General features: G+C 41.0%; 1 protein-coding gene across 4 annotated transcripts in view; it reads right to left on the reverse strand.

Annotated features, from left to right (window-relative positions):
• Positions 1 to 13,445, reverse strand: part of ASCC3 (activating signal cointegrator 1 complex subunit 3) — a 530,489-nt gene that overhangs the window by 373,481 nt on the left and 143,563 nt on the right. For all 4 annotated transcript variants that reach the window (XM_037894528.2, XM_037894526.2, XM_043542702.1 and 1 more), the window contains exons 9-10: positions 8,921 to 9,121; positions 8,325 to 8,465 (exon numbers count right to left, since the gene is read on the reverse strand). In XM_037894528.2, the coding sequence (XP_037750456.1) occupies positions 8,325 to 8,465; positions 8,921 to 9,121 (342 nt within the window). The remainder of the gene's footprint in view (positions 1 to 8,324; positions 8,466 to 8,920; positions 9,122 to 13,445) is intronic.

The following is a 13,445-nucleotide window of genomic DNA, read 5'->3' on the forward strand; positions in this document are numbered from 1 at the left end:
GAGACTAACCAATTTATTTGAGCATAAGCTTTTGTGAGCTACAGCTCACTTCATCGGATGCATCCCCACTCTGAAATCTAGGCTACAGATGTGGGGACCTGCATGAAAACCTTCTAAGCTTCCTTTTACCAGCTTAGGTTAAAACTTCCCCAAGGTACAAACTATTTTACCCTTTGCCCTTGGACTTCCACTGCCACCACCAAACTTTATCTGGGTTCCTGAGAAAACGTTGTTTGGAAACATCTTTCCCCCCCAAAATCCTCCCAACCCTTGCACCCCACTTCCTGGGGAAGATTTGGTAAAAATCCTCACCAATTTGCATAGGTGACCACAGACCCAAACCCTTAGAACAATGAAAAAGCATTCAGTTTCCTTACAAGAAGACTTTTAATAGAAGTAAAAAAGAATCACCTCTGTAAAATCAGGATGGTAAATACCTTACAGGGTAATTAGATTCAAAACACAGAGAATCCCTCTAGGCAAAACCTTAAGTTACAAAAAAGACACACAGACAGGAATATTCATTCTATTCAAGGAAGAGTGGCCTGTTAACACCTCTTCAGTCATAGGACAAAAAAGGAGAATTAGTGGGTTATAGTTTGTAGTAAAACTATAAATCCTGGTTTCACCCACATATTTATTGGGTCAGACAATCACTCTGTTCTCAAAGGTTTCAGAGTAACAGCTGTGTTAGTCTGTATTCGCAAAAAGAAAAGGAGTACTTGTAGCACCTTAGAGACTAACCAATTTATTTGAGCATGAGCTTTCGTGCATACAGCATCCGATGAAGTGAGCTGTAGCTCACGAAAGCTCATGCTCAAATAAATTGGTTAGTCTCTAAGGTGCCACAAGTACTCCTTTTCTGTTCTCAAATGAGTTCAGACAGGGAAATGATAAAAGACAAAAACACCCTATCAGCTGTGTGTGAACTGCCCCAACAACTATGTGAGTAGTGAAACCAGGATTTATGGCTTATTACAACAGACTAACTCACTAACCCACTCTTTTTGTCCTATGACTGCAAAGGTGTAAGCGAGCCATTCTACCTTGCATGGACTCTTAGAATACATGCTAACTACTTAAGCTAAACAATCTGTTCCACTTTGCATTTTGCTGTGACACTGGCAGTTCCTTTCCCAGACCTGAAAAAGAGCTCTGTGTGGCTTGAAAGCTTTTCTCTTCCACCAACAGAAGTTCATCTAAAGAGATATTACCTCACCCACCTTGTCTGTCTCAGGGCATGTCTTCACTGGCAACGTTAAAGCGCTGCCACGGCAGCAGTTTAACATGGCTTGTGTAGCCACGGCACAGCGCTGGGAGAGAGCTCTTCCAGAGCTCTAAAAAAAACCACCTCCACAAGGGGTGCGGCTCCCAGCTCTGGTGCACTGTCTATACTGGCATGTTACAGCGCTGAAACTTGCAGCACTCGTTGGGGGGGTGGCGGGGGGAGGGTTTCACACCACCGAGCAAGAAAGTTGCAGCACTGTGAAGTGCCAGTGTAGACAAGCCCTTAGATCCAAGCAGTCAGATTCAGACACGTGTTACTGGTTTGGTCACAGAGACCAGCTTGGGACTGTCACCTGATGTGCTTAAATTACCTCCGAGCCCGTTTTCCCTGCCAACTCTAGACTCCAGAACCCTGTCTTGTTGAGCCAGATATGCTAGCCTGCTGCAACACAGACCCAGGATCTGGTCCATGCCCCCAAAGCTGCAGACTTAACTGAAAACAGCTCAACAGGTTGCCTGGCTCCAGCACCCAGACACCCAATTCCCAATGGGATCCAACCCCGAATAAATCTGTTTTACTCGGTATAAAGCTTATACAGGGTAAACTCAAATTGTCCACCCTCTATAACACTGACAGAGATATGCACAGCTGTTTGCTCCCTCACGTATTAATCACTTACTCTGGGTTCATTAATAAACAGAAGTGATTTTATTATGTATAAAAAGTAGGATTTAAGTGGTTTCAAGTAATAACAGACAGACAGACCAAAGTAAGTCACCAAGCAAAATAAGGAAAAACACGCAAGTCGAAGCCTAATACATTAAGAAACTGATTTACAGGTAATATCTCACCCTCAGAGATGTTCCAATAAGTTTCTTTCAAAGACTAGACTCCTTCCTAGTCTGGGTCCAATCCTTTCCCTGGTTCAGTCCTTGTTAGTTCCAGCAGACATCTTAGGTGATAAGCAGGGGGTTTCTCATGACTAGAACCCCTTTGTCCTATTCAAGTCCCTTTTATAGCTTTGGCACAAGCTGGAATCTTTTGTCTCTCTGGGTCACCACCCCTCCTTCTGAATGGAAAAGTACCAGATTTAAGATGGATTTCATTATCAGGTGACATGGTCACATGTCCCTGTGAGACCTCATTCTTCATTACCCATGGGCTGGCCCACACATACACAGGAAGGCTTGCAGGTAAACAAACCATTTACAACCAACTGTCCGAGTCAATGGGAGCCATCAAGATTCTAAACCACCGTTAATGGCCCACACTTTGCACAGTTACAATCGGACCTCAGAGTTATACTTCATATTTCTAGCTTCAGATACAAGGATGATACATGCATACAAATAGGATGAACACACTCAGTAGATTATAAGCTTTGTAACGATACCTTACAAGAGACTTTTTGCATAAAGCATATTCCAGTTACATCATATTCACATTCATAAGCATACTTTCATAAAGCATATGGAGTGCAACATCACAGTATGCTGATTTTGCATATAGAACCAGACCATGAAACAGGGCATCTAGCTGTGAAGTAGAGGCAGGTGTGGACTACAGACATCTAACTGGTCTGAACAACATGGTTTTATTAGTAAATTTAGGATATTTAGGATTACTTTGTGCTTTCTGATTTCATCCTTCAGAGTACTTTGGAGACTGAGGATTCAGATGGAATGTATACAGGGAGGATTGTGGCTAGTGGTGAGAAAAGGCATCCTTTCTCACCACTTTCTCTCCTCGGAAAAATAGCTGAATGCTTTTGTATGGTGACAGTTGGGCAACCAAGCCTCATGTTGAATTCTAAATGTTTATATTACTTGGAAATTGGATGCCTTAGACAATAGTTCAATTGGACCATTCTCTGCCTATCTAACCAGTCTGCATTTTCATTGTTCTTTCAATGAAGAGATGAAATGGATCCTCAGCCAATCTCTGCACAAAAAGAACAAGTATGTCTCAAGTGAAGTTTGTTCCTCTTTGCCCATTTATATACACCACTAGCAGATTTTTGTTATCTCTTGATCTCTTCCACAGAAACTGGATAGCAAACTTTGTAGAAGAAAGGATGTTATTGGAGCAACAAGGGTACCAAGAAGAATCAAAGTTTTATTGAATATATTTTATGTTACTAAATTGTTCTAAATGAGCACTTTAAACATTACTTCTCAGTTGTTCACTACTATTAAAAAGACACTTGACTTTCAGTTCTGTAAACCCCTTAAAAGAAGCTGAATTAGATGTATTTCACTGACCATTTTTTCCCTTTTCCATCTGGTAAGCATTGATTCCCCCCCCCCCCCCCCCTATTCCTAATGAAGCTTAAAATTAATAAGACTTTTTGTTTACTTCCTTGCTTGATATTCACACTGCTCTAGAAATAAGATGAGTTTGTAAATTGCTGCTGTACAGCCAACAGCGGGAGAACACCACTTTTTAAAATTCAAGTTCTTCAGAACTGTCCCTATACTTTGGGCATGCACGTGTTTTATTTTGCCACAGTGACTTTAGTTTTTCAGGTTTCAGAGTAGCAGCAGTGTTAGTCTGTATCCGCAAAAAGAAAAGGAGGACTTGTGGCACCTTAGAGACTAACCAATTTATTTGAGCATAAGCTTTCATGAGCTACAACTCACTTCATCGGATGCATTCAGTGGAAAATACAGTGGGGAGATTTTATATACACAGAGAACATGAAACAATGGGTGTTCCCATACACACTGTAAGGAGAGTGATCAGGTAAGGTGAGCTATTACCAGCAGGAGAGCGGGGGGAAAAAAACCTTTTGTAGTGATAATCAAGGTGGGCCATTTCCAGCAGTTGACAAGAATGTGTGAGGAACAGTGTGGTGGTGGGGGGGGGGGGGGCTAAACATGGGGGAATAGTTTTACTCTGTGTAATGACACATCCACTCCCAGTCTTTATTCAAAGCTAATGTAATGGTGTCCAGTTTGCAAATTAATTCCAATTCAGCAGTCTCTCGTTGGAGTCTGTTTTTGAAGTTTTTTTTGTTGAAGAATTGCAACTTTTAGGTCTAATCGAGCGACCAGAGAGATTGAAGTGTTCTCCGACTGGTTTTTGAATGTTATAATTCCTGACGTCTGATTTGTGTCCATTTATTCTTTTACGTAGAGACTGTCCGGTTTGGCCAATGTACACATCTGTATCATCCGAATCAGAGGAGTCAGAGACCTCCCCAAATGGTGGTGCTGCTGGAGCCACCAGAATGGGAGGTGGTAGGAACATAGCGGGAGGAAGGATCCCTGTGAGCGGGTGACCAGGTCGGGGCTCAGGATGACAGCAGCCCTTCAAATGCAGACAACTCATGGAGACCCAGAGCACTTCAGAGTCTCCTAGCAGTCAATGGTAGTCGTTCCACTGGAGGGACCAGTACTGGTAACGGCATTTGTCTGGAGACCAATGGTTCCCAGGGGCTGGCGAAGTCACAGGATCCACGGTCGGTACCAATGGATCCAGTGATCGGTGCAGGCTTTCTTGCTCTTGTGAGTCTTGGAAAGCGTGGTTCCTCCATGGCCGGATCTTGTGGATGGTGCCAAATCCTTCTTAGGCGTGGAGGAAATTTTATTGCCATGCTTATGTGCATGCTCCCTTGCCTCATGGCTAGGCCCCGGAGCAGGGCCCTTAGTGCTGGTACCAGCGGAACCCAATGGAGGCTCTGCAGTAGGGGGAGCACTCTTCGCCTACTCAGGCTGATATAAGGGGAGGTTCCCTGGCCAGGATCTGACGCTGGTCCCATGGCAACCTCCATGAGGTGCTTCTTGAGGCAGAGAACCTGGTTTTCTAATGCATGGGCACGGAAGGAGAGGCAGATACTGCACCTTATCGCAATATGGGATTCCCCCAAGCAGTACAAACAGTGCTGGTGCTCGTCACTGATGGAAAATAAGCGGGGGGCAGGAAGCACAGATTTTCAACTTCAGCATAATCCAGTACCTAAATCTGGATACTGGGTGGGAATATGCAGCAGTGAGAAACAACTAGAGACACCAGCAGCCCGCTGCACTCTATCTCCTTGGGCAAAACCATGAGGTAATATAATTAATGCCAGTCAACATGGGTTTATGGAAAACAGATCTTGTCGTACGAACTTGATTTTTTTTTTTAACAAGACAAGTTTGGTTGATATAGGTAATAGCGTTGATGTAATATACTTAGACACTTCTATACAACACTTCATTTGGTACCACTAAATATTTCGATTAAGAAACTAGAATGATATAAAATCAACATGGTCCACATTAAAAGGATTAAATGCTGGCTAACCGATAGCTCTCAAAATGTAATTGTAAATAAGGAATCATCATCAAGCTGGTGTGTTCGTAAAGGGATCTGGTGGGGATCGGCCTATGCTATTTAACATTTTTGTCAATGACTTGGAAGAAAACAAAAATGACTTATCAAGCTTGCAGATGACAAAGATTGGGCTGTAGTAAATAATTAATAGGACAGTACATTGATATAGAGCTAGCTGGATCACTTAGTAATCTGGACGCAAGCAAACATATTTCAATACGGTCAATGTAAGGTCATATATCTAAGAATCACATATGTGGTCCATACGTACAGCATGGTGGGGCTCTAAGCTGAGAAGCAATGATTCTGAAAAGACTTTCTGACCATTGTTGATAACCAGCTGAACATGAGCTCCCAATGTGATGTTATGGCCAAAAGGGTTAATGCAATCTGTGGATGTATAAAGAGGGAATACCTAGGGGGACCAGATAAGTTATATTACCTCTGTACATGGCAATAGTGTGACCGCTACTGGAATATTGTGTCAAGTTCTGGTGTCCACAATTCAAGAAGGATGCTGAAAATTTGAAGAGGGTTCAAAAAAGAACCACAAGAATAAACAAAGGATTGGAAAACATGCCATATAGTTAGGGCTACGATTTAGTCATGGGTATTTTTTAGTAAAAGTCATGGACAGGTCATGGGCAATAAACAAAAATTCATGGCCCGTGATCTGTCCATGTTTTATACTATAAATACTCCTGAATAAATCTTGGGGGGGGGGGGGGGATGGGGGGTGCGCCACGAAGGGCCACTGCTGGAGGAAAAAGCCAGGGGTCCACTGCAGGGGGGCGTGGTGGGGCCAGCAGCTGCTCCAGCTACCCCGGGACCTCTGCCCAGGGCCGCCTGAGCAGCAGCTGGTGTAGCTGGCCCCAGGGCCACTTCAGCAGTGGCCAGTGCAGCTGGCTATGGATCCGCCCAAGAAGCCAGATGCAGGGCCGCTCCAGCAGCTGCTGGTGTGGCTATCCCCAGGGCCACCTGAGCAACTGGCCCTAGAGCCAGCTGCTTGGGCAGCCCTGGATTCAGCCACACTGGCTGCTGCAGAAGTCACAGAGGTTGTGGAAAGTCATGGAATCTGTGACTTTCCATGACCTACGTAACAGACACTGAGCCCTACATATAGTGAAAGACTCTAGGAGCTCAATCTGTTTAGTATAACAAAGAAAAGATTAAGGGGTAACTTAATCACAGTCTGCACTGAAAATGGGGAATAAAAGTTTGATGAGAAGGCTCTTCAGTCCAGCAAAGGTATAACAAGAGCTTATTGCTGGAGCTTGAAGCTTGACAAACTAAAAGTAAGGTGTATATTTTTAACAGTGACAGTAATTAATTATTGAACAACATACCTGGGCTGTGGTGGAACCTCCATCATCATGAGAAATTTTCAAATCAAGACTGGATGTTTTTTAAAAAACATCTCGTTCAAACAGGAATTAATTCAGGGAAATCCCATGGTCTGTATTTTACAGGAGGTCAGGCTAGATTATCACAATCATCGCCTCTGGATTTACAATCCATAAATCTACATTTTCTTTTTAACATAGGAAAAGAACTCTCCAGTCTAATAACGGAGATTTAAAGCATATCAAAACTAAGAAGAAAAAAGTATATCTCAATTGAATCAATGTTAATTACCACAGGATTAATGACACATAAGTGTTCATAATACATAATCAATACAGCCAAAGCTTATTCGGATTCATGAATTAGGAGTCAAAAGGGTAACAACAAGGAGTTAAGCATAAAAACACAAATGCTTGTTTTATATTGTGGAAAAAGTATTACATCACTGGCTGAAAGACTGCTTGCCCAAAATGTACACCTGATAAAAGCCTCTTTTCTAAACAAATTAGGCAATATGGGAATAGTCGTATCTGCTAACGAAAAATTTGCATGCTGCACAACCCTGCACATGAAGTCATGTATTCAAATTCAGTTATTAAAATGTCTAGAATTTCTCAAAAGGCAAAAAGAATTTCATTAATGATGCCTGATATTTTTCATCACTTAAACGCTCTTTATCCGAGGAAATATACTGAGATTAGTCATCAGCAGAATCTTCAATTTTATTAACCCTTTAAAAAGATGATTAACAGGGTGGGTGAGGTAATATCTTTTACTGAACCAACTTCAAATACGAGACATGACCTCCCCAATTTGTCTTTCTAATATCCTGGGGCCAACACAGCTACAACACCACTATATACTTTAAAAAGACGTCTGACAAAATATTCATTTACACAACAATATTGTTGTAATATTTCAAACTTGTTTTGCATTTTCCATCTAAGGACCTGATGCTCCTTGACTTTTGGGTGTATGTGGGGGGAGGGGTTGTTTTTTCTTGTTTTTTTAAATGGAATACCTAGTACCACAATCCCTGACATAATCATTCAAAGGTAGGAATAATCCATTAAAAAGCTGGAATCCAGAAGTAAGGGACCTGGTTCTACTAATGGTTATAAGCAATGAAGAGACCATGGGTCTATCCAGGGACCTAATAAAACCGGGAAGGTTGTGGGTGTATTATAGGGTTGTAGATTGAACCTCAAATTTCAGTGAAAAAATAGATCATTTCAGGTTTGTGTTTCAGATCTATCTGAAAGTTTTCTCCATTGTGAATGTGTTCCAAACTTTGGTCCCATTTTAAACATACGCAGTATAATTAATAGCACGTTACATCCCAACTACTACAACATTTGACAACGAAGTTTTTTAACAAATGAAAGTGTGCACACATGCGTGCACACAGGCACTATTCATCTGAAACAAAACATACCTGTGTTCGCAGAATTTCACCTTTTGACAACTGCATATCACCCGTCAACTCTTTCACAGTGATGCCTAGTGGCTCCAGACGCTTGCTGAAGTAATTTGTCATTTCAGCTGCCAAAGCCTTCATAGGAGCAACATACACAATCTGCACCAAAAGGACACGAGCTTGATAAATGAGCAAACTGCACAATGTCATTTGTTTCATGGCAACCAACACAAATCACAATTTATTATGAAATATGATTGTAGCCACTTACAGTGAAAAATCTTAATAGCGATATATGAAAAGTAGTTATCTTTGTTAGATAAGTGTGCCCTGTTAGAGGACAATGGATTTGTTTATACAGCCTCATTACTTTGAGAATTGGATCTGCATCAAAGCTAAATGTATTTTCATAGCTTTTCACATGGGTAATAGATTTTCAGAACACAAATAGGAATTGGTTTAATAGTAATGAAGTAAATCACCAGCATTTTCTATGAGACTTGGAGATGTATAATACCCTTGGAAATTTCTTGATTTCATATAATGGGTAGAACTGTATAATGGGTTTTATCTTATGAGTTAAAAAAGTTGGTTTTGGTTCACTGAATTCCTACCTTAAACTCATCCTTTTTGATAACTCCTTGCTGAACATGCTGGCGAATTTCATGCAGGACAGTTAGCATGGCAATGTTAGTTTTCCCAGCTCCAGTGGGTGCACAGATCAGCATGTTCTCATTTGTACTGTAGGCAGTCTCAAAAACTATTGATTGGATTCGGTTTAGTCTTTTCATGCCTTTAAAAACAAGTTGCCCAATCTGAAAGAAAACAAAGTATTGCAATGAAAATACAAGGACAGCAAAATTAAAGGAGTAATTTTTGGATCCTCTTAGAAATTAGTCACAAGTCTTTAATCCCAAAGGCTAAATCTACTATGCTGGAAACTTCAAATTTCTTTTCTTACGTATTCCAAGTAGGATAACTTTTAAAACATTAACATAATCAGTTAATCTTAACTACACAGTTACGTTTTTTCACTTTACCAAAAACACACTGACCAAACTTCATTAAGAGTTAATGAATATTAGCATAAAAACAGTATTAATAGATTATATGATTGTTTTGTATTTTAAACATAATTACATAATTATAGTGAAAAAAATGTAGACCTTTATAGTACTTTATAAATTAGGAAAGATGTACTAAGTTGACATCCTAAAGCCATTTTAAGGCATAACGAGGAAACAATCTCCTCCTCCTCTCTGATGAGAAGAGACACCTTTAGAGCATTGTCAGGCCACTACCTATATAGACTGCATAGCTAAACGAAAAGTCAAAAATATAAACTAACCTATTACATTAAAAAACAATATTAAGAGAATATTGAAGTTACAAAGTCAAACACACAAAAATTAGGAAATGCCAGAACTAAGGTTGCTTTTCTGCCTTATGCTGACCCCCTTTAGCATATGCAATATGATTAGGGCCCTTCATTTTTCTGTTTTATTGTATTTAATTTTTCCCAGGAATTTATCGGTGTTTATACTACAACAACAAAAGCAGGTGAAAATCGGTGGAAAAAACTATTACTTTTTCTGGGTAAATAATCAGGGTTTATTTTTTTGGACGGAAGGACAAAGGAAAAAAGCATTCAGTAGATTAATGCTTTGATGAATGGAATTCTATGTGGTTTGCTGCAGAACTAAAAACAAAATGCCACTCTGAGTTTAAGAAAACAATATATCTCTAGTCCCCAAACAAAACTTTTCATTTGAATAAAACAGTTTTACTGTTTTGACTTAGAACTATTAGCCTATAAATATTTACATTTAATAACCGGGGCCACACATTTGCAGCGCATACACTCAACTTCATCCTTTTTGCCTGTTTTGTTTTTTAAAAACTTTCCAATACATCCTTGCGTTCTGAAAAGTATTCTGATAGATGTTTGTTTTTTCCATTGTGTCAGATATTTAAACCATTCTCTGCTAACAGCTTGAAATATGTACATGGTGGGAGTGAGATTCACCAGTACATTAAGATGCGCATGGACTACAGAGCTTGAGTGTGAGCCTGTTTATTGTGTGTATCTTCTAGACCAGTGCTTCTCAAGCTATCTGATGTGGGGGACCGGCAATTTTTTTTTCCAATGTGCATGCAGACCAACAGCCGATGGCTCGCGGACCAGCAGCGGTCCGCAGACCACCACTTTGAGTAGCACTGTTCTAGACTAATACATAGCCTTACTTCAACAGACAGCTTTGCGTATACACCCACACTAATGTATTATCACAGTACATATCTCAGGAAATATCTCCTACTTTCCGAATAAAACAAATTATTTTTATATATTTGAATGATACAGAAGTAGGGTGAAAATTAGAAAAAAAAAAACGAATAAAAACTTTTTGTAAAACCTGGGTGTTTGGGTTTTTTGTTTTTTTTTTTAAATCAGACAGTACTACTACTTTTCCCACAGGACCTTTGTGTTATTCAGTGCACAGCAGTCAGGGTATTGCAGTGGAGACGGTTGTTTGTGGGTATATATACACTGCACACTAAACCCAGACTCTGACTCGGGTTCGAACCCAAGACCCCTTTCTGTTGACATACAAATCAGTTTGACTTGGGTAAGCAAGCTCAGGTCCTAGGACCCTGCTGTGACTCTGGTCCAAGCCCTGTCATTTTGCAGTGTGGATGCAGCTCAAGCTGCAGATCTGAGTTAAAAAGTCTGTGTAGTGCACTATGGACATGTAAGCACGGCTATGAGACACAGGTCCAGCAACTGCAAGCCCAGGTTTATGATGCAGTGTGGATGTTTAAGCACTGATTTGGAAATACCAAGTCCATAAGCCCAGATCCCTACAGATGCAGGTTTAAAGTGCAATATAGATATACTCTGTAGGACCCCTGCTTCGTATATGGCAGAAGTTGGAGGGTGCCTAGTCAATGAGGCAGAGGAGTGCAGGAAGAGAAAGGATGATCTCCTAAGAATGGTCATACTGGGTCAAACCAATGATTCATCTCGCCCAGTATCCTGTCTTCCAACAGTGGGCAATGCCAGATACTTAAGAGGAAATGAACAGAACAAGTAGTCATCAGCTGATCCATCCCCCATTGCCCATTCCCAGCTTCTGGCAAACAGAGGCTAGGGACACTTCAGAGAATGGTTTTTTATCTCTGTCCATCCTGGCTAATAGCCATTAAGGGACCTATCCTCCATGAATTTATCTAGTTCTTTTTTGAACCCTGTTATAGTCTTGGACTTCACAACATCCTCTGGCAAGAGTTCCACAGGTTGACTGTGCACTGTGTGAAGAAATACTTCCTTTCGTTTGTTTTAAACCTGCTGCCTATTAATTTCATTTGGTGACCGCTAGTTCTTGTGTTATGAGAAGGAGCAAACAACACTTCCTTATTTACTTTCTCCATACCAGTCATGATTTTTTAGACTTCTAACTTGTCCCCCTTTAGCTGTCTCTTTTCCAAGCTGAAAAGTCCCAACCTTATCAATCTCTCCTCGTATCGAAGCTGTTCCGTACCCCTAATGATTTTTGTTGTCCTTTTCTGTACCTTTTCCAATTGCAATACATCTTTTTTGAGATGGGACAACCAGATCTGAACGCAGTATTCAAGATGTGGGCATCCTGGATTTATATAGAGGCAATATGATATTTTCCCTCTTATTATCTATCCCTTTCTTAATGATACCGAACATTCTGTTAACTTTGACTGCTGCTGCATATTAAGTGGATGTTTTCAGAGAACTATCTACAATAACTCAAAGATCTCTTTCTTGAGCGGCAACACCTAATTTTATATGTATAGTTATATACCATCATTTTATATGTATAGCTGGGATTATGTTTTCCAATGTGCATTAATTTGCTTTTATCGAAATTGAATTTCATCTGACATTTTGTTGTCCAAGTCATCCAGTTTTGTGACATCCCTTTGTAACTCTTCGCAGTCTGCTTTGGATTTAACTATCTTGAGTAGTTGTGTGTCATCTGGAAATTTTGCCACCTCACTGTTTACCCCTTTTTCCAAATCAATTATGAATATGTTGAACAGTACTGGTCCTGGTACAGACCTAAGTTCCCTCTAAGCTGTACGGCCGTGCAGCAGGCTATCAAGGGCCACGCAGGCAAGGAGAGGCACCTCTCCCCTGGTCCCAGCCTTGGAGCTGTCACAGCGAGAGAGAGCTGGGGGGGAGTCTGCCCAGGGGCAGCCTGCACCCCAAACTCCTCATCCCCAGCCAGAGCTCTCACCTCCGCATACCCCAACCCTCTGCCCCAGCCCTGAGCCCCGTCCTGCACTCTAAACCCCTCATCCCTGGCCTCACCCCAACCCCCCCACAGAGCAACCGTCTGCCCCAGCCCTAAGCTCCCTCCCACACTCTGAACCCCTCACTCCCCCCCGCCCCAGCCACACATCACCTCCATATTGGTGCACATAGCAAAATTCATTCGACACATGGATGTAAAAATTAGAGGGAGCATTGGTACAGACCCCTTGGCGACACATTATTTACATCTCTCCATTCTAAAAACTGACCATTTATTCTTACCCTTTGTTTCCTATCTTTTAACCAGTTATCAATCTATGAGAGGACTTTCCCTCTTATCCCATGACAGCTTACTTTGCTTAAGAGCCTTTGGTGAGAGACTTCATCAAAGGCTTTCTGAAAATCTAAGTACAGTCCTTGAGTTCCTTCAAAATTCTCGGGTGAATACCATCTTGTTCTGGTGACTTATTACTGTTTAGCTTATCAATTTGTTCCAAAACCACCAGATTGTCACCTCAAAAGAATGGCTCAAGTTTGGAAATCTTCCTCAGATCCTCAGCCATAAACACGGATGCAAAGAATTCATTTACTTTCATGAGTGTTCCTCTGGCATCTCAATCATCCAGCGGCCGGCCACACTGATTGTTTAGCAAACTTCCTGCTTCTGATATACTTAAAAAAAAATTGTTATTACTTTTTGAGTCTTCAGCCAGTTGTTCTGCAAATTCTTTTTTGGCCTTCCTAATTATATTTTTACACTTCATTTGCCAGAGTTTATGCTCCTTTCTATTTTCCTCACTAGGATTTAACTTCCACTTTTTAAAAGGATGCCTTTTTGTCTCTCACTGCTTCTT

Source organism: Chelonia mydas, chromosome 3 (genome assembly GCF_015237465.2).
Source record: "Chelonia mydas isolate rCheMyd1 chromosome 3, rCheMyd1.pri.v2, whole genome shotgun sequence".
Lineage (NCBI taxonomy): Eukaryota > Metazoa > Chordata > Testudines > Cheloniidae > Chelonia > Chelonia mydas.